The following is a 26883-nucleotide window of genomic DNA, read 5'->3' as shown; positions in this document are numbered from 1 at the left end:
TCTCAAACGTGAATCGTTACTGTGCGTTACGCTGAGCAGTTTTAAACGACTCAGACGGGCTTTATTAATCACGAGCACAAGACTGAATCTTATGTAATAGTTCAAGATATTTGATTTTGTTTTCTCTGATGTGGTCCTTGGTGTTCAGAGTGAAGACATATATGAAGCAGAGCCTCAAAATTTGAATCCTGTTTGCAAAGTGTTCGCCACGCTGCGCAAATTATTTTTGTGTCTCCTTATATTTCCCTAAAAATACCAGAACTGGTACTGTATTTGCCACCTGACACTTGGATGATGATATACACGGCAGTAAATGGGAATTCTTTAAGTTCCGCAGAAGCAGAATGCAAACAACAGCGGATCAATTCTAAGGAAACTCTTCACATGTCACGGAGAAGACTAGGTTAATCATTGCTCTATTTTATATTTTAGAACAAATTCAACGCCAGTTTAAGCAGTTAAATGTTTGTATTAAATCACCAAGGGATGTTAAAACAATCCTTGACTATTTGAACTTGAATGAATTCTGGAATAAATTTGCGCCATATAAGACAATAATGGGCTTCGGAGAGTAGCAGGTAAATACTAGAACGGAAATTCTCCATCTTTATTAGCAGATGTCTTTTAGTATTTTATGTTTTCAACTGGTGGTATTTTTCTTAATTAGGAATGTCAGCATGTGCAAATATAGCAGGCGGCCTTTTTTTTCTATTTTGATATTGAAATTCATTTGTAATTTCAAATCGTGATGTATTTGGGTCACATTGTGGAAATAAAACTCCAAGAAGACCACAATCTTAGGCTTTGGGGACACACGTGGCCTAATGACCCGGAGAGCTATTTTGACGAGAGTCCGGTCTCTGTATATTGGGTCTTGGAAGTGTCAACCATGCCCGTCAGCTCAGTCTAGTCGAGGCAAGAGTAAGAGTACTCCATCAGCCATCCAGTATTGACGGTTCAGATCAGGGCTAACAAACCTGACTGGTCGAAGTTTGTTACGGAAGCAGCAACGGAGAATCCTTTTATATCTGTGTGCGATGGTTTTTATAGTCAGGTTGAGGACCTTCATTGTTGCCCTAAGTTACAGTGGCAAAACGGGCACTAAGCCAGTAGAATTAAATCATTAATTTTTCATCGCAAATAAATTGGTATCACGGAACAGCGAGCCTTTCAATTTTCCACGATAAATAACTTAAAAAAATATGAAAGCAACCTGCGCTGAGCTGCGGTTCTGCGCCATATCAGACGAATACAGTTTTATTCAAGCTATTTGCCGCCTGCGTAGTGAACGTTGGAAGAAACTGGTTGTCTCAAGGTGAGTGTAAGGAGAAAGATCCCCCGAAGTCCAGAAACTTGATTTGAATTGTTAACTTCAAGTGGAAACAAACGGTATCAGTTTTAACATCAATGTGAAACTTTGCAAAAATGATTTAAGTTACTGCGATACGAACTCCTCATTTCGATGTCTAAGATGCATAAAGTATGCTTTTCCAGGGGTTCCCAATCTCACGTCTACAGACCCCTTTTCTAAAAAAAGGTTGAGAAACCGTGTACTAGTCCCTGTATTTAAGCAAAACATTAATCCGACTTCTTTCTCTCGTCTTGGTGACTGAACTGTTGAATAGAGGGAAGGTGTCTAAGGTAGAAGTAGGGACGTCGGAGGCTTCCTTGCCAATGGAATTAGCAGTTAGGTATAACCTCAGATATTTATTCAACTTGAATCCATTGATGCAATGCCTTGTAGGTAGACCGATTAAAACCCGTGCTGAAATAAATGATTCATATTATACCACTGCACGTTTTGTGCCCCAGTGTCACAAATAACAATTCTTCATGGAAGGTTTCGGCTGGCAACAATTTTTTTTCATATTCACCGTCCCAGATTGTAACGGGTAAACGGAAAAGAAATGTTTATTTGTTAAGATGAATGAATGCGTGCAATACCAAATGCACCTCCAACAAACGGGACAATTTAACTGATACGGATTCTCAACCTGTATTAAACTGGGACCTTATTTTAAATAGATCCCCGGACCCCGCCATCTCCGTCCTCCGACCTTCAGCGGAAGAAATCACGGGAAAAGGCACAACGACACTGGTGTGTTTGGTGAGCCGTTTTAATCCGGGACATTGAGTGGACCGTGGACGGTCGTACGAGAAGGGATGTCGTGGAGGCGAACCCTGTCCTTCAGCAGACGGACAACACGTTCAGTGTGAGCAGTTACCTGACTCTGCCAGCCTCAGAATGGAGCGCACACGAGCGTTAATCCTGTGTGGCTAAACATAAGAGTCGAGTAAACCCGTTTGTGGCAACGATCGAGAGATCCAGGTGTATCTACAACTATATTTAAAACTTAATGAAGATGAAAAGCTTACTTTATCCGTCTTTCCTTCATTAAAATGGTTTTAAAACGTTATTGTTTTGCAGTTAAGTTTTGCGGCGGAAGACATCATTTAAGCTTTGTCAGTTTTAAATGCCATTCTATTATTCAGTATCATCATTAATTGAAACACTTATGTTAAGTATTTCAGTTAAATGCATCAGGAAATGTTCATCAAATGACCGTGGTCTGAAGATTAATTCGTTATTTCTGCCGATAGTCGTATTACATTGGAGATATTTTTTAAAAAACACAATTTTATTATCATTTATACCAGTTTCTGCCCCAGTAGAATAAAAACGTAATCGTGGTTACTAAACTCTTAGAATTTAAATCCAGTGAAATGGATATCCACCTATCATATACACCTGAGGGCAAATTGGAACCATAAATGTGAGTGCTTACGAGCTTTGAAAACGTATAGATACACTACTGCACAGAATAGGCGCTTTGGTCCTCTCAAGGTGCAATAACACCATCTGTCATTGTTCAGCCTATTTATTCTATCTGCTCCGGATCCTGCTACAATTTTCAATGGCCTTATTTGCCGTTCACTACGTCCCCAATCTTGCTGTTATCCACAGATTTGATGACCTAGTTTACCACATTTTGATTCGGACCATTGATATAGATGAGAAATAACAACGGCCATAACGCCCATTCCCGAGGTACACAGCTGGTCACAGGCTTCCACTCACAGAGGCAAACATCTCGTAGCACACATCTAGTAGCGCTCTCTGGCGAAGCCAATGTCTAATCCAGATTTCGGCCTTACTCTCAATGCCAAGCGACTGAACCTTTATGAAAACCTTCCATACGGGACCCAGTCATCAGCCTTGTTATAGTCCAGTGGGCAATATCCACTGTCTTTCCATCATCAACCCACTTAATAACGTTCTTGAAAAACTCTATAAGATTGCCTAGACGTAACGTACTATATATAAATCCATGTTGACCTTTCTAATAAGTTTTTCTCCAAATACCTATAAATCTGCATCCTTCAGATCTCTTACGATAATCTTCCAGATTAGTTTCCCATGAGTGACTTAGTCAAACGCCTTTCTAAATTCCCTGTAACCAACCTCCAGTGCCCAAACCTCAACTATCTCTCACGTAACCTTGTCAAAACTCAATCAATACCTGTCACGCAGAAAGCCATGTTGACTTTCCTTTGTTAAGCTATGGGTTTTCAGATGTTCATATATCTCATCTCCAAGCATTATCTCCCGCAATTTCCTACAACTGACGTATACTGGTCTATACTTCCGAGGATTTTCCCTTGCTCCCTTCGTAAATAGCGGTACAACATTAGCCACTCGTCAGTCCTCTGTGGCTAGAGAGGATACTGGTCAAGGCTCCAGCCATCTCGTTTCCTGATTCATTCAATAACCAGTGGTATCATCCATCTGACCCTGGGGAGCTATTTCCCTTAATACACATTAGGACGCCCAGCACTTCTGTTTTCTCAACCTCTAAATGCCCTGATATATTTATATAGTCAGCACTGTATGATCTTGAAAAGGTGGTTTCCTATTTGCTATTTTGCACACATGCAATCTTGCGTTGCACCTTCACTGGCTTCACACGCCACATTCGTCCGACAATGAACGTCAGATGCTTGAAATCTAAAGCAAAAACTGAACATGCTGGAGACACAGCCGCTCAAGCAGCATCTGTGGGAGAAGAAACAGAGTTTACATTTCAGATCCCACACCTGCCATCAGAATATTCTGATTTCGCAATGAACCGCCGTTGATCCTCTTTCTTGACAATGTTTGTACAATGATGGTTCACGCTCAACCTGAGGAAAATCTGCGAAGGTTTTCCCATTTATACACGTGACCTTGCATAATCTAAGCTCTTATATTCACTTACAGTTCACCTTGTCCGTGTCTCCTGGGAATCTGGGTAGCGTGAGGGTCAGCGCAACGCTACAACAAATCGGGGCGTACCATAGTTCGAACCGTGTGTAGGAGGTTGTTCGTTCTTCCTGTAAACTGCGTATGTTTCTTCCGCGTCCTCTGGATTCCTTCCATAATTCAAAGACGTTCCCGTTACTTGGTTAATTGGTCATCGTAAATTCTCCCGGGATTCGGCTATTTTAAACAGGTAGGTTGCTCGACGGCATGGCTCGTTGGAGCAAAAGGGCCTGTTCCGTGCTGTATCTCTAAATAAATAAAAACCTATGATTCACCACCTTTCCCTTGATGAGATGTGGCATTTGAGGAAGTTTGGTATTGGCCGCCAAATTCTAACAAGTTTCTACAGGGGCACAACTGAGAGCATCCTGACTGGCTATATCACTGCCTGGTATGGGAACTGCACCTCCATTAATCGCAGGGTTCTGCAGAGAATGGTGCGGACAGTCCAGCATATCTGTAGTTGTGAACTTCCCATGATTAAGAACGTTTAGGGTTAGGGTTAGGGTGTGAAGAAAGGGTCCAAAGTATGATAAGGGACCCGAGGCACCAGAACCACAATCAATTCCAGTTGCAACCATCTGGGAAACTTTACCGCAACAGAGAAGAGCTTCTTCCACCAGGCCATCAGACTGATAAACTCACGCTGACTTGAGTGTATTCTTATGCTACACTGCCTATTTTATTTATTATAAATTATTACAAATTAATATGATTGCACATTGCATATTTAGACGGAGACTTAACATAAAGATTTTTACTCCTCATGTATGTAAAAGTCAATTCCATTCCAATTGGTAATTCAATTTAAAGTGGACATTTTCAAACTTTGAGAAAAAAAATTGCCAATTATCTGTATGCCAGACAGTTGTCTTTGGAATTGCAAATACAATGCTGCAAGAACCTGTAGCAGGACCGAAAGGACGGCACCCAGCTTTACACTGTAGATTGTGCCTTGTATCCCGGGCCAGATACACCCCTTCAAAATATTGGAGACATCATTGTTCGTGGAGTGTATGGAAAACATGAGTTGTATAAAGGGAAAGATAAACTGTTTAAATATGGTTTATTTTAATTTATTGTTTCAACTATTTATTTGTTTATTTATTTCAGGAACAAATGTTAACTAAAACGTCAGTTTAATTGTTTAATAACTTGCTTCAATTTTAATATATTTTACAACCATGTCAATGATTTTAATGGCTGAACATTTAGTGATGTTCCTGCAAGCCGAAATTCCAGAACAACAGACCACAAGGAAGAGAAATGCTATGTCAGCCTTTGTCATGCGGGAATTTGGGTGCGCGAATGGTGACGTCATTGCGTGGTTTAGCTATCGCTGCTTAATAGATGGAGGGATTTCAACAGACGACTTCCAGATTCGCCATCCGAGAAGAAATTGCGTCGTCTGACCCTGTTTTCTCTAGAATTTACGAGAATGTGGGGTGATCTCGATGAAATGTAAAATTCCAACAAATCGTAACAAGCTGCATGATGATACGATACTTTCCTAGCTGAGGAGTCCACAACCATCGCACCAGACTCAGACTGAGCGGTTGATACTAGGAAAAGAAGCGAGAAGGGATCGCGGCCTTTTGCAGGAATTCTGACTTAGGGGCGTTAAGTCATGTTCCCAGAAATGGCGCTTAGGCACGGCAGCTCTTTAGTCAACCACACCCACTTAATGTACTGTCGATGGTGTAATTTTCCAGCCTTTAGTTCATTAAATTCGTTCATAAAACCACGGATTTCTCAATATTAAAGGGAAGATCATGAACGTGAGGTTGAGATTGAATATCAACCAGAATGTTATAAGTATATGAACATGTTAGAAGGACAAAATGCCATATTCCTCTTCCCAGTTTTATGGTTAATAACCAATGCAACCAGAACACGGCATCAGCTGCCAGTCGTCTGGTTATACTCAATCGTTGGTACGCTGGATATATATGTTGCCAGAAGAATATAATTTTATTTTCTGTAACAATTGATTCTACTTCACATTTTTAAAGTGGAAGTTTCTTTTCATGCCATAATGTAAAGCACAACTGCCGCTTTCAGATAGAAAGAATACAATGGTGGAACGTTGCAGTCCCTGACCATAAATAACAGCGCGCACCCAGCCGGCTAGCTCCCCCTTAAACGCAGCCTGATATTTGGATGCTTCGCCGCCGCGGAGGCTCGAGTATCAACACACATCTGCATTTTCTTGTGAGTTCCACTCGGAGGCGGCCAGAGTGCGGTAACTGCTGACGCCGTAGGTCTGGTCGCTATCCCGGACGACTCGAGTTGTCTGAACACCAGTCCACGACATTGTGGTCCATTTCTCAGGACACCACTACCGGTCCAGGAAAAAAAATGATTAGACATAGCAGTGTCGCCATCTGTCCTTCCCTTTTCTGTTTAGTCACCTGTGGAAGAAGAGCAATCGAAGAGCTGGACAATTTTTTCACCTGGAGTGAGAAAGAAATGTCCATATTAATAGTTTGTCAGATATTTAATACTTGGTAGCTTGACCAGCGGCCACTCCGATGACAAGCTGGGGGTTCAACTCCCACACTGAAGACAAGTGACAAACACGGACTGACATTGCACAACGGTACCGATTGCGTTTTAAACAATCGGTATTAGGTATGTGCGATGGACTGTACAGGACATTATAGCCATATGTCCATATAACAATTACAGGACGGAAACAGGCCATCTCTGCCCTTCGAGTCTGTGCCGAACGCTTACTCTCACCCAGTCCCACCGACCTGCACTCAGCCCATATCCCTCCATTCTTTTCCTGTCCATATACTTATCCAATTTTACTTTAACTGACGATATCGAACGTGCCTCTACCACTTCTACTGGAAGCTCGTTCCACACAGCTGCCACTGTCTGAATAAAGAAGATCCCCCTCGTGTTACCCTACAGTTTTGCCCCCTAACTCTCAACTCATGTCCTCCTGTTTGAATCTCCCATACTCTCAATGGAAAAAGCCTATCCACGTCAACTCTATCTATCTCCCTCAGAATCTTAAATACCTTCGAGGACATTATTTTCAAGAGAAGCAGCAGAGAGAGATGATTGCTTTGGGCAATATTTATAACTGTGAACAATCAAAAAATTAGCAATTATCTGGCTACATTGCAATTTTTGAGACGTGGCTGTGCCAGAATTGGCTGCGCAGTTGCAGATACAATTCGAATATACAGTGCTATTCAAAGGTTTGGACACCCCTGGTCAAAATTTCTGTTACTATGAACAGTTAAGTGAGTAGAAGATGAACTGATCTTGAAAAGTCATAAAGTTAAAGATGAAGTATTCTTTTCAACATTTTAAGCAAGATTTGAGTATTATTTCTGACTTGTACAATTTTAGAGTGAAAAAAAGAAAGGAGCACCATGCAAAAGTTTGGGCACTCCTAGAGATTTGAGCTCTCAGATAACTTTTATCAAAATCTCAGATCGTAATTAGCTTGTTTCGGCTGTGTCTTGTTCACAATCATCGTTAGGAAAGGCCAGGTGATGCAAATTTCAAAGGTTTATAAATACCCTGACTCCTCAAACTTTGTCCCAACAATCAGCAGCCATGGGCTCCTCTAAGTAGCTGCCTAGCACTCTGAAATTTAAAATAAATGATGCCCACAAAGCAGGAGAAGGTTACAAGAAGATAGCAAAATGTTTTCAGCTAGCCGTTTCCTTAGTTCGTAATGTAATTAAGAAATGGCAGTTAACATGAACGGTGGTGGTCAAGTTGAGGTCTGGAAGACCAAAAAACTTTCCGAGAGAACTGCCCGTAGGATTAAGAAAACCTTTCCTGCGTCCTCACCACAAAATTCAGTGTCAGAAGTTTGCAACGGAACATCTAAACAAGCCTGATGCATTTTGGAAACAAGTCCTGTGGACTTATGAATTAAAGTAGAACTTTATGGCCGCAATGAGCAAAGGTATGTTTGGAGAAGAAAGGGTGCAGAATGTCATGAAAAGAACACCTCACCAACTGTTAAGCAAGGGGGTAGATCGACCATGCTTTGGGCTTATGTTGCAGCCAGTGGCACGGGGAACATTTCACTGAAGTATGAATTCAATTCAATACCAGCAAATTAATTGAGTTGACTGTTAATAGTTAACTGAGTAGAAGATGAACTGATCTCCAAAAGTTATAAAGTTAAAGATGAAACATTCTTTTCAATATTTTAAGCAAGATTAGTGTATTATTTCTGTTTTGTACAATTTTAGAGTGAAAAAATGGAAAGGAGCAAGATGCAAAAGTTTGGGCACCCGAAGAGATTTGAGCTCTCAGATAACTTCTACCAAGGTCTCAGACCGTAATTAGCTTGTTACGGCGATGGCCTGTTCACAACCTTCGTTAGGAAAGGCCAGGTGATGCAAATTTCAAAGGTTTGCAAGTACCCTGACTCCTCAAACCTTGCCCCTTGTCCCAACAATCAACAGCCATGGGCTCATCTAAGCAGTTGCCTAACTCTGTGTTAATTAAAATAACTGATGCCCTCAAAGAGAAAAAAAAGTGCAGAATTTCATGAAAAGAGCACCTCCAACTGCTGAGCACGAGAGTGGATCGGTCATGCTTTGGGCTTGTGTTCCAGCCAGGGAACATTTCACTGGTAGAGGGAAGAATGAGTTCAATTAAATACCAGCAAACTCTGGAAGCAAGCATCACACCGACTGCAAAAAAGCTGACGATGAAAAGAGGATGGCTTCTAAAACAGGATAATGGCCCTAAACACACCTCAAAATCCACAATGGACTACCTCAAGAGGCGCAAGCTGAAGGTTTTGGCCCTCACAGACCCCCGACCTGAACATCATCGAAACTCTGTGGATAGACCTCCAAAGAGCAATGCATGCAAGACGGCTCAAGAATCTCACAGAACTAGAAGCCTTTTTCAAGGAAGAAAGGGCGAAAATCCCCCAAAGAATTGAAAGACTCTTAGTTGCCTACAGAAAGCGTTTACAAGCTGTGATACTTGCCAAAAGGGTTGTTACTAAGTCCTGAACATGCAGGGTGCCCAAATGTTTGCTTCTGGCCCTTTTCCTTTTTCGTTATTTTGAAACTGTAAAAGATAGAAATAAAAAATGTAATCTTGCTTAAAATGCTAAAGAAGTGTGTCGCCTTTAAATTTATGCATTTTGGAAATCAGGTCGTGCTTTACTCGCTTAGCTATTCACAGTAACAGAAATTTTGACAAGAGGTGCCTAGACTTATGCTTGCTACTGTATATATCACAGAATCACCTGCAGTAACTTTCCCACCACTAATGTTTGGCTCGCCAGCCTGCAATTACGTAGCTTATCCTTAACGTTTCTCTTAAATAACGATGCAACAACAGCCAACCTTTAGGTTTCCGTAAGCTCACGTGTGGCTATCGAAGATACAAAAGACTCTACAAGGCCCAGCAAAGTGCATCTAAGCTTACTGCACGTTTTCGGATACAGATGGCAAAGATACAGGGAGCTCTTCACAGTTACCCTTCTCAAAAACACCACAACAGTGATTGTGCATGCTATTATTACCTTCCAGAGCATCACTGTGCTCGCCCCTGCGTTTGCTAGCTTCCATGACTTTTCCTATTCTAAGAAGAGTAGAGATATTCATTTAGATCCTCCTTTGTCTCGACGATCAAATTAATTCTTAAGTGGATCTCTTCTCTCCCCAGCTGCCTTTTTGTTCTTTATATATTTAAAGAATCTCTTAGGTCAACCGATCTGCCAAGAATGTCTTTATGTCCCTTTTCGCTACTGATTTCTTTAGTAACTGGAATCCAGATGTCCTTATTTTCCTAACAGGTTTTGCTACATCCCAGCTGGTTATTCGTTTCACTTCAGCGGACATCAATCTCCTTCCGTCGGTCAAGAGACTGTCCTGAATCCTACCTAGCTTGCGTTCACGTTGACAGGAACATATTTGCCCTGAATTTTCTGTATCTCATTTTCAAAAGCTTCTGACTTGCCAAACTTCACTATGCCTGCCAACGGCTTCTCCGAATTGATCTTTCGGAGATCCGGTCTAATCCTATCAAATTTTACTTTGCCCCAATTTAGGCCTTTAACTTGAGACCTAACCCTGTTTCCTTTCGAAAACTCCTTTAAAGTCTCATGGAATTAAGGTGACTGGCTCCAAACTACCCCCATCAGTCGCTTGCCAAGTCTCATTTCCCTAGAGGAAGTCCATTCTGATGCTAGAATAGAAATAATGGAGCTCTTTAACTAAATTCTGCATTTAGTTTTAGGGTAGGATGCTACTGCAGAATTCTCATTGTCTGTTGAAGATTGTTACTCACTGACGGGCAGTGTAGTAGCTTTTCTTTCTATCTACCTTATGTTGTCCTGGCCGTTCCAGTAATTATCCCGATACTGTAAGTGAAATTAATTTGTTTCTAACTCACCATACTCGTATCTTTGGAGTCTTCGAAAGGAAATTGTACAGTAATGAATTTTACTATCATAAACTCGAGGCGATAATAATTTGGGACAGTAAAAGAGATTTAGACTGTACCTGAAAACGCAAACACGAGGAAATCTGCAGATGCTGGAAATTAAAGCAACGAAGGGTCTCGGCCCGAAACGTTGACTGCACTTCTCCCTATAGATGCTGCCTGTCCTGCTGTGTTCCACCAGAATTTTGTGTGTGTTGCTTTACTCTGTACACAATACGTGCACTAACATATTCCGTGCGCCACGAAACATCCACAGAAAAGTACCTCAAGAATCAGAGGCAAACTAAATTTCCCTCCACTTAACTCTCAAATACGTCCAGTTCAGAAGCAGCGGGGGTTAGGTTAGAGATTGGGAAAATAACCTGAAACGTGCTGCATCGATTATATAAAGGTGAGGAGGGATGTTTCAGCCATGCAACCCTATGCAGCTGTTAATGTCTCCAAATAATAGCCCGAATCCAGTAATTTACCCTTTCAAGATAACTGTAGGTTGTTTGCTGCAAATATAAATGTAGCTTAATTCAAATCATTAAAATGTTCCTTCAGGCTATTTTGATTAATGTTACTTTAACAGGTATCATGCATGATTTTTTCCATGTTCGTAGGGTTTAGGACAACTGTACCACAGCAATCTATGTGGAAACGGTCGTTTCTGTTGTTCATTAGTCCAATACATGACAGAAGACTTGCAATTGTTCGCTCCATTTGGGAACAACGAGATACTTATTTCCATTCGAGTTGTGTGCTGAAGGTTTAAATGCAGTGGTTGCTTTCAAGTTAATCTCATTCGGTATTTTGTTAATGTGCATATAGATGGATTTAAGCTGCAAGCAACAAATCTCACTGGTTTTCTCTTTGGCATTAACGGACACGTGATGGCGATTCTGTATATTATTCCGAAAGAGTTCTGCCACTAATCTATTGATAGAATCAGCTCACTGACTCGCTTACTTATGTAAAAACCTGTTGCAAAGAGGACATGAACTTTTTGGGTTCAGAATTCGTCCTTTAAATTCTGTGTTGTTTTGTGATATTTGGATAGCTGCTGGTTGTCAGATTCTAACCCTCCGGTCCGGCAGGATTAAGAGATATCCCGTATCCCTGATTCGCTCCCCCGTTCTATGTAGAGTAACAAGCAACCAAATTTCTGGAGGAGCTGAGCATGCCAGGCATAAACTATTCTAACTATTCCTTTCAATTTCATTCTGTTAAAAATCCTCTCTTTTTTTAATTGAAAATGACATAAAACTGTAGGGTTTGTTCTGATATTCTTTCAGAAATAAGGAAAACCTTTAAAATAGAATAACATCACTAATGGCTTAAATACCTGATCTAAAACTCATTATCCTGCGAATAGCTCCTGATGTCCCAAACATATAGTTTGTAAGTTTGCTATGTTCGATGGCTGCACTGTTATTAAGACCTCAGAATTATTTCGCTGTTAACTACTTCTGCCTGAACGGTGAGGTCAATAAAAATATAGCATTCTCTTCCAGATTGTCTGCTTCATTCATATAAACACATCATTAGCATTATATGCTGTGCTGTATGACGTGGGCGATAATGGTATTATTCATGACATGATTGTTCTTCGTAACAGAAGTGGTTTACCATTGCCTTCTCCTTGGCAGTGTCGGGTAAACACAGCCATTGCTAATACTCTTCACATATTGTCTGCCTGGTGTGACTGGGGACAAACCAGGACTTCTGGCATGCACCAGCTTCTCATTCGACCATTCACCGCCTGCTCCCCTCGTACATGTGACACAGATCGTGGGGCTACGCAGGTGCGACGCATTACCTTAAGGTGACCTGCGGTCTGGCACCGTGATGGAGTGCCTCACACCACCTTTGGTTAAGACGTATCTTAACCCCGCCACACACTGTATACAGTACACTATATGGGTTAAGAACCCTGTGCTTACATATGAATATAATTCCCTATATTGACCTAAGGTTGGCAGAATTTATAGTCTACAACACTCTGCATGAGCTAAATCAATTGATTCACTTTTATTTATTCAAAGCACGCAATAATCTCTCTGGTCGATTCAATACCTTTTTCAATTTACATTTCTCAATTTTCCTTCTGAATATCTTCAGTAATTGGAGTGCTGCTAGAAAACAGGCTTTCCAAAATCATTGTAAACCCTTTACATCTGTTTGGCAGGGAGTTTTCTAAAAACATACAGACAACTGGCTTAGACATTATTATCAATCCTACAGATCTGTTAATAATTGCCAATATTGTTTTTTCTTTATCTATTGTTTTCGAAAATCTCGGACAAACCATCTTTAATAAGGTTGCAAGCATCGCGTATTTTCAATATAGTGTGCAACTGAATGGAAAAGAGTACAAATTATTAATATGAAATACTTTGGCGAAATACAGAACTCGAAACCAAATGCTCATCTGGCTCAGAGCCTGATATTATTTTGACACAGGAAACATTGGCAACTTGTGATTGGTGTCAATGTGCCATTCTGTTTGAACTGATTTGCATAAATAGACAACACGCAGTACCAGCTTGTCACAGGATTCAAAAGCGAGCTGAAAATTTCAGACGCCACTTAACCGCCGCACCTTCTGTGAGCGTCACTCAATTAATTACAATGTCTTGCTGGGTCCGTGTGGTCAGCACGCTGGTGTGCACTGCAATTTGTGAGTATTTTCTATGGATATTATATTGAATCTCGAATACTATTCAATGATATTCTTCTCGCACTTCTGGTATTACTCGAATATTAATCTCTGTACGTTGTTTCTTCCCTCTGAACGTTTCCAGATATCAACGCGGAAGTTACAATGAATCAATCACCTTCGAAATCCACATCTCTGGGGCAGACCGTCCAAATACCCTGCACCTTGTCTGGAACCTCTTTAGGAAGTAGCTATGTTTCCTGGTTCCAGCAGATTCCCGGAAAAGTTCCTCGGTATCTGTTCTACTATTATTCGGGGAGCAGCATTAACAGAGGCTCCGGAGTTCCGAACCGTTTCGGCGGCTCAATATCCGGCAACACGGCAACATTGACAATATCGAGCGTCCAGTCGGAGGATGCGGCAGACTATTACTGTGCTGTCTGGAAAAATGCTTTAATCTTCGGGAAAGGAACGAGGCTGGGAGTTGGCAGTAAGTAAAATATCAAATCAATACGATTGGCCTTTTGGTACTTACGTGAACAATAATTAAAACTGTGTCGTCTAAGGGTGGATTCGAAACAAATGGTGGATCTTTTCAAATATCCAGCCACGAGTAACGGTCCTTTGATAATTTAATTGAACTCGCGCGGCCGAACCGCCAAATGCCGCTCTGTTGTTTCTTTAGTTTTAGCTGGCTTTGTGGAAGCCGAAATGCTAATTGCTAAACCAGGTGCAGAATTATTTCTATCGTTAGTAGATAAGTATAATCCTAAATTCCCGAATTTTAATTGCTTCATTTGGTGGGTGCACCTTTGCTGATGACACCATTTTGGGCTGATGCCCGTCAGAACGCTATTCTATCTGCTAGCTACTGATCAATGGACCCTGGAGTGTTCCTTAAAAATCACAAACTTGCATAGACGAAGAAAGATAGATGATGAAGGCAATTGGTTCCAAAGCAATAAGCTAGAATCTTTCTGAAATATTCCTCAGTATCTAGTTATCTCCGACACGCTGAAAATATGAATTTTTAAAAATCATTCGCCACCTTGGTCAAGTTGTTCGTGTGTCACTTTACATTTTTCGAAAAAATAACAAACTGGTACCATATTTGCAATCGGAGACATGGATAATGATGAACAAGGCAGTTAATGCAAATTCTTAAGTTAATCAAAGAAACAGAATATCAAAAACAACGGATCAATTAGTCTATCAATTACAGGGAAACTCATTGAGATGTCACAGAGACGACTCGATTAATCATTGTTTTATTTTATATATTTTCTTCGTCTCCAGTTTGAGCCGTTAAATGTTTATATTAAACCGCCAAGGGATTTTAAAACCAACCTTCAGTGTATTGTTGTACAGAGTTAAATTTGAATCTGAATGGAACCTGAAACAAATTTGCACCATTTAAGACCAGAACGGGCTTCGAAGAGTGGCTCGCAGATATTAGAATGGAAATTCTCAATCTTTATTGCTTTTGGTATGCTGGCCTTTATAAATCAGAGCATTGAGTATAGGAGTTGGGATATAATGTTAAAATTGTACAAGGCATTGGAGTGGCCAAATTTGGAGTGTTGTGTACAGTTCTGGGGTCACCGAATTATAGTAAAGATATCAACAAAATAGAGAGAGTACGGAGCAGATTTACTAGAATGTTACCTGGGTTTCAGCACCGAAGTTACAGATTAAGGTTGAACAAGTTGGTCTTTATTATTTGGAGTGTAGAAGGTTGAGGGAGGACTTGATAGAGGTATTTAAAATTATCAGTGGGACAGATAGACTTGACGTGGATAAGTTCTTTCCATTGTGAGTATGGGCGTTTCAAACAAGAGGACATGAGTTAAGAGTTAAGGGGCAAAAATTTAGGAGTAACAAGAGAGAGTGGTAACTCAGAGAGTGGTAACTGTGTTGAACAAGCTCCCAGTAGAAGTGGTAGAGGCAGGTTCCATTTTGTCATTTAAAAAAAAGTTGGATAGGTATATAGACAGGAAAGGAATGGAGGTTTATAGGCTGAGTGCAGGTAGGTGGGACGAGGTGAGAGCAAGGACTAGAAAGGCTGAGATGACCTGTTTCCATGCTGAAATTGTTATATGGTTGTATGGCTATTAGCAAACACCTTTTAGTATTATATCTTTTCAACTGTTGGTATTATTTCTCTCTTACTTTGGAACGTCAATATGTCCAAACATGACAGACAGACTTTTCTGCCAATTCTGATACTGAAATTTGGCAATTTAAAATCATGATGCACTTCGGTCACCATGTGGAACTCAATTTCCAAGAGGACCACCTTATCGTAGGGTTTGAAGACATAAGTGGCTGATTGACCCGGAGTGCTATGTCGGCGAGTATTATGGTCTTTAGCTTTGGTTTTTGATGGTGTCTACCATGCCGAGCAGGTCAAAGGGTAGAGGCAAGACTAAGAGTGCTCCTTTCGCCATCCAGCTTCGGGGGTTCATCTCAGGGATAACAAACCTGGCAGGTCAAAGATTGTTAAGGAATTAGCAATGAAACATCCCTCTCTATCTGTGGGCGACTCCTTCTGTAGACATAAATTGAGGATCAGTATTACTGCCCTGAACGACAGCGGCATAACGGGAAGTAAATCAGTTAAATTAATCTATCATTAAAGTTGTCATTACACTAAAAATGGAACCACAGAACAGCGAGATTTTCAACTTTGCACGAGAAATTACTTAAAATGTGAAAGTAAACCACTTTGAGCGGTAGTTCTGAACCATATTACATGAACACAGTTGTATTCCCTCTCTTTACCACCTAGGTAGTGAATATTGTAAGAAAGTGGTTTCGTCAGTGGTGAGTGTAAGGAGAAAGATCCGCTACACTCCACAAAACAGATTTGAATTAGTTACTTTAAGTGGAAAAATAATATTTCAGAAACAAACCGTGTAACTTTCAACATGTATGTTATACTGTCCAAAAGTGATTTACTATACAGGCAGGCTGTAATTCTATATTGCGCAAAGTGAACTCTGTATTCTGATGGCTAAGATGAATTAATTACACTATTCAAGGGGTTCCCAGTCTCAGGTCTACACATCCCTCTGCTAACAGTAGGTGTCCACGACATAAAAAAGGTTGAGAGACCCATGTACTAATCCCCGATTTTAAGCAAAATATGTATTAGACTTTTGCCTCTTGTCTCGATGACTGAAGATTTGAATGAAGTGAAGGTGTCTAAGGTAGAAGTAGAAACGGTGGAAGCTTAGGTCCCAGTGGAAGTCACAATTAGCAGTCAGGTATAACCTCAGATTTTTATTCAACCTGAATCCAATGGACAACTACCACAAAGTATCCAAAGGTTGTCTAAAATGCGAGAAAGTCAACATGATTTGCGATGAACATGTATATATCAAAATGAAAAGATAAGAACAAATGTAAAAAATCATTGTATTTCAGTCAGAGGGTTGAATCTATGGAACAGTTGTAGTAAGAATTTAAAATTTGCACTACACTTAAAAAGTTTTTTAAAAATTTAAAATTATTTAATGAACAAATATAAAATACATGATTTTAAATGAATAGGAGGAATATAAATATATGATATTTGGAATTGGATTTTGTGTCAAAAGATTATGATTTTTATGATGTGATGATTGACGCCAAATATGTTGTTGTGTAAGTAAGAAAGGGGTAGGCGTAATGAGCTGTACCCTTTCGGTCTGTTTTAAAGAATATCTATGTTTTTTGTTGTAATTTTGTCCTATGAAATCATCGTTGTAAATGATGCTTTTTGTTATGTTTAAATAAATTAATTACATTCATTCATTCATTCATTCATTCAATGCTGGTTAAAGCCCGTGCCGAAATCATTCATTTTATGCCACTATACATATTGTGCCCCAGCGTCACAAAAAACAAATATTACGGGAGATTTTAGGCGGTAATTTTTTCACGTCTAATTTAACAGATTGAAATGGGAAAATGGAAAATAAATAGCTGTTCATTAAGATGAAGGAATACATGAAATACCAAATGCATTTTAAACAAAAAAGATGTTTTAACAGAAACAGTTACTCAACCTATACTAAACTGTCACCTTGTTTTAAACAGATCCTCGGAGCCCAGCAGTCGCTCTCCTCCGGCCTTCAGCGGAAGAAATCACGGGAAAGGGTACAGCCACACTGGTGTGTTTGGTGAGCCGTTTTAATCCGGGAGCTGTGGGCATTGAGTGGACTGTGGACAGACGTACGAAAAGCGATGGCGTTGAGACGAGCCCTGTTCTTCAGGACACGGACAACACGTTCAGTGTGAGCAGTTACCTGACTCTGCCAGCCTCAGAATGGAGCTCACACGAGCGTTACTCCTGCGTGGTTAAACACGAGGCTCTAGCAAACCCGTTTGTAGCAACGATCGAGAGATCCAGCTGTATCTAAAACTATATTTCAAACTTAATAAACATGAATAGCTTATTTTATCCGTTTTTTCCTTCATTAAAATAGCTTTAAAACATTTTTCTTTTGCAGTTCATTATTTGCGTTCAGAATCGTCATTTAAATTTCGTCAGTTTTAAATGCCATTCTATTAAATGAGTATAATTCTTAATTCAAACTCCAATGCTAATTAGTCTCAGTTAAAGTCATTCCCAGATGTTCATCAAATAACTGTAATCTGAAGATTGCATCAACACACACAAATATGCTGGTGGAACACAGCAGGCCAGGCAGCATCTATGGGGAGAAGGGCTGTCGACGATTCGGGCCAAGACCCTCCGTCAGGACTAACCGAAAGGAAAGATAGTAAGAGATTTGAAAGTTGTGGGGAGAGGGGAGAATGCGAAATGACAGGAGAAGACCGGAGGGGGTGGGATGAAGCCAAGAGCTGGAAAAGTGATTGGCGAAAGTGATACAGAGTTGGTGAAGGGAAAGAATCACGGGTCGGGAGGCCTCAGGAGAAAGAAAGGAGGGGGGAGCACCAGAGGGGGAAGGAGAACAGGCAAACCACTAAATATGCCAGGGATGGGATAAGGAGGGGAGGAGGGACTTTAACGGAAGTTAGAGAATTCAATGTTCATGCCATCAGTTTGGAGGCTACCGAGCAGGTATATAAGATATTGTTCCTCCAACCTGAGTTTGGATTCATTTTGACAATAGAGGAGGCTATGGATAGACAAATCAGCATGGGAATGCGACGTGGAATTAAAATATGTGGCCACTGGGAGATCCTGCTTTTTCTGGCGGACCGAGCGTAAGTGTTCAGCGAAACGGTCTCCCAGTCTCCGTCGGGTTTCACCAATATGTAAAAGGCCACACCTGAAGGTTGCATTCTTGGTTCTTGCCAAATTGCTGATAATTTCGACCACAGCTACCCAATAACATTAACGATCCAGTCTGATATGCAACATGTTTTCATGACTTTTCTTTCGAGTTCCAAATGAAGCAGAAATATATTTTAAATCTCTCTTTAATGATATTGCCCTGATGTAAAAGAAAGAGCCATGAAAATGCACACACGTGTACACACAGACACACAGTCATTTGTCATGAAGGAACACATTCAACCGAGCCTATTGATAAATATAGAAGTGGCGAATTTGGTGGGTCTGGAACGATCCGCATATTGCGTGAAGTACAGCAGATTTTGCTTCCAGAATAAGTGCGAGTTTATGTGAACGAATGTATTGGGCCTATTTTCTATGGCATTCAGATGAAAAGGAGGTAGTGTAATTGAAACATCTAAAATTTTTGTGAGCAGGCAAGTTAAATTCGGAGCCGAGTCCTGCTTATTTTCTGTGGAAGCTGAAAGTTGCAGTGTTCGGATAATAGGCTTGGGTATTGAGGACTGAAAAAAAAGATATCATTCTTCTCTCGATGCACTTTTAATCCTTAGTTTTCTCATAAATTTTATCGATGACCAAGTAGATTGAGATCGAAAGATCTTTAAGAGATTCAAGGGAGTCGAGACATGACAGAACCCGGAGACCGGAGATCTGGTCAGCCTCCTCCTATTGTTATTCCTTAGCATGTCCACAACTTGAACTTGCTGAAATAGTCATTTTATGTTAGATCTTTATTATTAAAATCACAGTTTCAAAATGATTCAAACCGAAGCGGCATTTTAATATTTTTTAAAAATAACCGTGGTTACCAGTTGTTTCGTTCGGAATTCCAGTGAAATACATGAACTGTTCATGCCCACCGGAACCCAAATTGAAACTATTACAGCCAGTACTTTAAAGCTTCCGAAACTTATAGATACTATTATAGATCACTACTGCACAGAAGCAGGCTCTTCAGCAGATCTAGCTGAACTATTACGCGGACTAGTCACCAGGGCGCTGTTCTCCATACTCTCCCATCCATGTGCCTATCTATATTGCTCATGAATGTTGAAATGGAACCCGCACCCAATCCTTTCGCCTGCACCTCGTTCCATACTCCCACTACAGCCCGAGTAAAGACTCTCCCCTCATGCTTCATTTAATCATTTCATCTTTAATCCATGATCTCTAGTTCTAATTTCACGCAATTTTAGTGGAAAAGCCCAGCTTGCATTTATATTGTCTATACATCTCATAATTTTGTATATCTCCATCAAATCACCAATCATTCTCCTTTGCTGCAGCTAATGGAGTCAAAACCTATTGGAGCTCTCCCTATAATTCAGGTTCAGTGTCAGTAAAATTCTTGTAAATTTTCTCTGCACTCTTTCAATATTATTGACATCGTATTGTGATCTCTTCTGGGGAACGTCTGACCTGTACCAAAGGACGGTCCTGAACTGGAAAGCGACCGATATCCTGGCGGGCAGGTTAGCTACAGCTGTTGGGGAGCGTTTAAGCTCCAAACGTTTGTCGTTTGGCAGGGCGGTGAGAATCAGAATGTAAGTGCAGAGATCAGGGTAGAAGGACAAGGGCATGATGCAATGTGTTCTGAGTTGGTGAGGACATACAGGCAGGGGACAAAACATAAATGTAGACAACACAAAAGTACACTGCAGATGCTGTGGTCAAATCAACACGTACTGGAGGTGTCAGCAGGTCGGGCAGCATCCGTGGAAACGAGCAGTCAACGTTTCGAGCCGAGACCCTTCGTCCTGACGAAGGATCTCGGCTCGAAACGTCGACAGTGCTTCTCCTTATAGATGCTGCCAGGGCTGCTGTGTTCCACCAGCATTTTGTGTGTGTTGCTTGAATTTCCAGTATCTACAGTTTTACTGGTGTTTGAAGAGGAGAAGCCATACTTGATCTAGTTCTGGGTATTGAATCTGATCAAGAGGCAGACCTCTTGGTGAAGGAGCATTTTGGTGAGAGTAACCACAAATCCCTTATCTTCAGCATAGCGATGTAAGAGGATAAAAACAGACAAAATTGGAAAGTGCTGAACTACGGAAGTGCGAAGTATGAAGGGATGAGGCAGGAACTAGCGAGATTAAATTGAAAACAGACGTGCAAGTGTGAAAGTACAGAAGCAATGTGCAGGAAGTTTAGGGACCACTTTTGCTGGGTTCAGAATATGTTTGTCCCACTGATATAAGGAGAAAATGGTAGGAAAAGGGAACCGTGGTTGACGAAACACGTGAGGCAACTCCTCAAGAGGAAGAAAGAAGCATATGTTAGATATAAAAAGCAGTAAGTGCGGTGGGGTGCTCATTGGAAAAATAGGGTAGCAAGGAAGGATCTTAAGTAAGGAATTAGGAGAGCTCGAAGGGGGCATGAGAAGGCCTTGGCATGTGGGATTGAGGGGAACCCTAAGGCTTTCTATGCGTATGTGAAGAACGGAAGGATGACAAGAAAGAATGTGTGGCCACTAAAGGCTAAAGAAGGCAACATGTGACTGAAGGCAGAGGAGGTTGGGGAGGTCCTAAATGAATACTTTGCTTCAGTATTCACAAGTGAAAAGAACTTTGATCGGAGTGAAGTCGAAATATTGGCCTGTATGCTGGACAATGAGGAAATTAAGGATGAAGAGGTGTTGTATCAAGTTTAGTAAGTCCCCAGGGCCGGAAGTGATATAACCCAGATTGCTATGGGAAGTGAGAGAAGAGATCGCTGGTGCAGTAGCTATGATCTTTGAATCCGCTTTGGTTACAGGGGAGGTCCCGGAGAATTGGGGAACGGCAAATGTAGTTTCCTTGTTTAAAAAAAGGTAATAGGGAGAATCCTGGGAATTATAGACCAGTGAGTCTTATGTCGTTGTTCTGCAAACTATTGGAAAGGATTCTTAAGGATAAGATCTACGAGCATTTGTAGAAGTGCAGTCTATTCAAGGATAGTCAACGTGGCTTTTTAAGGGAAGGTCGTGCCTCTCGACCCTAATTGAGTTTTTTGAAGAGGTAACAAAATAATTTGATGAGGGTAGGGCGGTAGATGTGTTCTACATGTATTTTCGCACGGCATTTGACAAGGTCCCCCAGGACAGACTCATCCAGAAAGTCATGATGCATGGGATCAGTGGAACCTTGGCTATTTGGATTAAGAAAGGGCTTACAGGAAGAAAGCAGAGGGTAGTAGTGAAAGGAATGTACTCTGCCTGGAGGTCGGTGACTCGTGCACTGTCACAAGGATAAGTTCTGGGACCCCCGCTATTTTTGATTTTTATAAATGACATGGTTGAAGAGGTGGAAGGATTGGTGAGTAAGCTTGCGGATGACACGAAGATGGGAGGAGTTGTGGATGGAGCTGTAGGTTGTCGAAGGCTACAAGAGTATATAGATAGGATGCAGAGTTGGGCAGAAAAGTTGCTGATGCAGTTCAATCCGGATGTGTGAGGTGATGCATTTTGGAAAGGCAAACCAGAAGGCTGAGTAGAGGGTTAATGGTCGGTTACATAAGAGTGTGGATGAACAGAGGGACCTTGGGGTTCAAACCCATACATCCCTCACGTTTGATAGTTAAGAAGGCTTATGGGATGTTAGGCTTCATTAATAGCAGGGTTGAATTCAAGAGTAGAGAGGTCATGTTGCAACTCTACAAATCCCTGGTGAGACCACACTTAGAGTATTGTGTTCAGTTCTGGTTACCTCATTATAGGAAGGTTGTGGAAGCTATGGAGAGGATGCAGAGGAGATTTACCAAGAAGTTGCCTGGATTGGAAAACAAGTCGTATGAGGCAAGGTTAGCAGAGGTGGTACTTTTCTCCTTGGAGCGTATAAGTTTGAGAGGGGACTTGATAGAGCTGTACAAGATTATGAAAGCCATGGATATTGTGGTTAGCCAATGCCTGTTGCCCAGGGCACGAATAGAATACACCAGAGGGCATTTGGACAAAGTTAAGGGAGTGACGTTTAGGGGAGATATCAGGAGTAATGTTTTTATACAGAGGTTTCTGGGTGCCTGGAATGATTTGTCAATGATGGTGGTAGAGGCTCAAACATTAGGAGTATTTAAGAGCCTCTTGGACAGGCATATGGATGAATGAAACATAGAGGGTTATGGGGCAGTGCGGGTTTAGTACTTTTTTAAAGGGATATATGGGTCGGCACAACATCGAGGGCTGAAGAGCCTGTACTGTGCTGTAGTATTCTAGTGTACTAGTGTTCCTATGGGTAGGTGACCAGGATTATATAGAATACTCCAAATAAGGCTTCGCAATAATCTTATACAATTTCAATTTTCGTCCGAAATCTTGTGCTCAATATTTACTTTGATGTATGAAGGCCAATATGCCAAAAGCTCTTTTTACGGACCTACTCATCTGCGACGTCACGATGATGAAATTATGGATCGGCATTCCTTCTGTTCTACCGGAATCCTAAGTGCCCTGCAGCTCATCGTGTAAGTCCAACCTAGTTTGTCCTAACTTTATCTTGAATAATCACCATCTGACGTTTTCAGCCTGTTTTTCCAGCTGCTCCAGATCCCACTGCAAGGTTCTATGACCTTACCCGCCGTTCATTGAGATCCCGATCTTGTCTTTATCCACAAATTTGATGAGTTCGATTACAACATTATGATTCGGTTCGTTGATATAGATGACAAACAACAACGGACATAACACCCATCTCTGGGATACACCACTAGACACAGGCCTCCACTCAGAGAGGCAAACATCGACACCACTTTCTGGCTTTTCCAGCGAAGCCAATATCTGATCCAGATTACCACCCGATAGTGAATGACAAGCGACCTAATCTTCATCATGTTACGAAGGGTGAAAAACTCTGATGGGCAGAAGGGTGCAGTGGGCCACGCCCCCGCCCTTTTTGGAGAATCGCAAATCTCTACTATTCCGATGCTGTTATCAAGGAACTGAGAGAGACACAGGACAGCTGCCAGGGCAGTTGTTATTGATAACAGCTCATGAAAGTTAATGAGAGAGAGACAGCTCAGAGATACACAAAGTGGAATGTCTCCTACTAACAAAAGCGAACGGAACCATTGATTACTGTGTTGTCTTTTGGAGAAGGTTTGTTTACTTGGTACTGTTCTAATCATTGAAACCCCTCAGGGGGTAACCGGAGTGGGCTGGTTTGATGGGTTACATCATCCCAACCTGATTGACACCTGAGACCCCGTAAATGGGGATACAAGTAGGGTCTGGGGTAACACCCCTCAGACGCACCAGGAGAAACCCTAGCGAGCATCAGAACCCCCACGAGACAGGGTGGGAGACCGGAGTCCGAACGAAGGTCGGTAACTTTTAACTCACAGTGTTTTGTAGCAAGACCGGTGGGGGCTTGTGTGTGTGTCCACCCTTCCCTGGGTGACGTGTCCACCACGGAAGAACGGTCTAGCTAAAGGGACGGAGGGGTCATACGTGAATGGCCACAACAACAACGTATCGACAGATCAAAAGCGTAAAGGAAAGTTGGAAAGTCAATAGCTGTTACTGTTCTCTCTCTCTCTCTCTCTCTCTCTCTCTCTCTCTCTCTCTCTCTCTCTCTCTCTCTCTCTCTCCTCTCTCTCTCTCCTCTCTCTCTCTCTCTCTCTCTCTCTCTCTCTCTCTCTCTCTCTCTCTCTCTTCTCTCTCCTCTCTCTCTCTCTCTCTCTCTCTCTCCTCTCTCTCTCTCTCTCCTCTCTCTCTCTCTCTCTCTCTCTTCTCTCTCTCTCTCTCTCTCTCTCTCTCTCTCTCTCTCTCTCTCTCTCTCTAACAATTGAAACACAGCGACCGACCAACGACCCACAGCCTGCAGGAACTGACTGAACTTTATATTTCCATCTGACAATTTATTATCCCCGAGACAACGATAGAGCTTAATTCTTATTGATTATTATTATACCCGCACGTTTAGGTCTAGCATTGGTGGCGTATATTATCTGTATATTTGCATTTATATTATTTTTGTGTATTTTTACTAATAAATACTGTTGAAGTAGTATCACCAGACTCCAACGGGACACTTCTATCTTTGCTGGTAAGACACCCAGTTACGGGGTTCGTAACAATCACAACCTCCATATGGGGCCTATGTCATCGCCCCTGCTATACCCCAAGCAGGTAATATCCACTGTCTTTCCTTCATCAAACCTTTTGATAACGTTCTCAAAAATCTCTAAATAATTGGTTAGACATGACGCACCTTGCACAGATCCATGTTGATTATACATTATTAGACTCGGTTTTCTCCAAATGCCTATAAACCTGATCCCTTAGAATCCAATACCATAACCTGCCGACAATTAACTTCGGCCTCACTTGCCTATAATTGCCAATCTTATTCTTGGAGAGCTTCTTGAACAGAGAAACACAATTGGCTAACCTCAGCTGAGGCTAAGGACATTTTAAGATGTTTGCTGGGTCCCCTGCACTTTCTACACTAGCATCCCACAAGGTCCGAGAACACTTGAACAGCTCCCGGGGTTATATCCACCCGACGTTGTCTCAAAACTGTAAGCACCTCCTCCTCTCTAGTCCATTTAAGTCCATGAAAACACTACTGTTTTGCCTCACACTGTGTCCATCTCTCGAGTAAATACAGATATAAAAAATCCAATTGTGATCTCCCTAATCCCTTTCAGCTTCATGGACACTCTGATCGGAAACTAGTCACTTGCTACTCTTCTACTCGCAATATACATGTAGAAACTCTTGGGATTTCCTATGCTTTGTCTACCAGAGCAACCTCATGCCTTCTTTCAGCCATCCTAATCTGCTTCTTCAGTGCTCTCTTATGCTTCTTAAAAGTACAATTTTTACACTCCAGGTCATATATATGCATCGCAAACAACAAAAATCGCAGCTCAGACCCCTGCGAAATTCTGCTAATAACAGTTTCCGGCTAGAACGGGTCCCTTCAACCAATACCCCCTGTCGTCTATGCGCAGTTGGTTTCTGAATACAAAGAGACAATTCTCCACGGACTCCATGCTTCCTAATCTTCCGGATTAGTTTCCTGAGAGGGATTCTGTCAAAAGTCTTACAAAAATCCAAGCAACCAACATCCACAGCCCTACCCTCATCAATTTCTCTCGTAATATTGTCAAAAAACTCGAAGTTGGCACGGCACGACCTGCAAAGTACAAAGCCTTGTTGGCTTTCCCTGGTTAGGGTGTAAATTTCCAAATGCTCATATATCCTAACACGAACTATTTTCTCCCGCAATTTCTTACAACTGACGTGAGCTCTCTGGTCTATAGTTCCAAGGATTTCCCCTAGTTCCCTTCGGATATAGAGGTGCATCATTAGTCACTCGTCAGTCCTCTGGGACCTCGCCTATGGCTAGAGGCCACGAAGATACTGGTCAAGGCCCCAGCCATCTCGTTTCCTGACTCCTTCAAGATACAACGGTAACTCCCATCTGGCCCTGGGGACCGACCTACCTTGATACTCATTAGGAGGCCGAAAACCTCCTTGTTCTTAACCTCGAAATGCCCTGACGTATTTATACAGTCAGCACTATATTATCTTGAGAAGGTTGTTTCCTTTTTGCGATCTTGCATACATGTAATATTGCGTTGCCTCTTCAGTGATTTACACGTCATATTGGTGCGACAATGAACGTTAGATGTTAGAAATCTAAAGCAAAACCATTCATGCTGGAGACGCGGTTCAAGCAGCATCTGTGGAAAAAGAAACAGAGTTTGTGTTTCTGATCCCCCACCAGCCATCAGGATATCTGATGAATTGAATTGTCAGCAATGGCTCTTCTTACACACAGGATACCTGCCCTGCAGAGTATTCCCTACATTTTCTGCGTTGAAGTTTAGCTGCACCTTAACTGTTACGAGCATGCCCTTCGGCATTTCGACGACCTAGAATTTGTGTTTATGCAATGAAGGGACATGCTGATCTTGAGGAAGATCCGCGAGGAAATTCTTATTTATACCCGTGACCTTGCATAATCTAAGGACTTGTATTCACTTACACCTTTCCTTGCCCGTGGCTCCCGGGCATCTGGTTAGCGTAACGGTTAGCGCAACACTACAACAATAGCTCGGGCTTCACTTTTGGCGTTGCGTGTAGGAGTTTGTTCGTTCTTCCCGTGAACTGCGTGGGGTTTAACCGGGTGCTCCGGTTTCCTCCCACAGTTCAAAACCGTTCCCGTTACTAGATTAATTGACCATAGTAAATTCCACCAGGATTAGGCTAGT

The 26883-nt window shown here is 41.6% G+C and overlaps 1 protein-coding gene across 2 annotated transcripts in view; it reads left to right on the top strand.

Moving 5' to 3' along the window:
• LOC132401215 (immunoglobulin lambda-1 light chain-like) overlaps positions 1 to 17866 on the top strand; it is a 34421-nt gene extending 16555 nt beyond the window's left edge. Inside the window, exons 1-3 of one of the 2 annotated variants that reach the window (XM_059983202.1) lie at positions 13291 to 13406; positions 13531 to 13875; positions 17466 to 17866. In XM_059983202.1, coding sequence (XP_059839185.1) covers positions 13358 to 13406; positions 13531 to 13875; positions 17466 to 17788 — 717 coding nt within the window. In that variant the 5' untranslated portion in view covers positions 13291 to 13357 and the 3' untranslated portion in view covers positions 17789 to 17866. Of the gene's footprint in view, positions 1 to 13290; positions 13407 to 13530; positions 13876 to 17465 lie in introns of those variants that run through there. The other variant, XM_059983203.1, reaches the window with a different exon arrangement.
• The last annotated feature ends 9017 nt before the right edge of the window (positions 17867 to 26883 follow it).

Source organism: Hypanus sabinus, chromosome 10 (assembly GCF_030144855.1).
Source record: "Hypanus sabinus isolate sHypSab1 chromosome 10, sHypSab1.hap1, whole genome shotgun sequence".
Classification (NCBI taxonomy): Eukaryota; Metazoa; Chordata; class Chondrichthyes; order Myliobatiformes; family Dasyatidae; genus Hypanus; species Hypanus sabinus.
The sequence above is the reverse complement of the archived record's forward strand: the minus strand, read 5'-3'. Positions and strand labels throughout refer to the sequence as shown.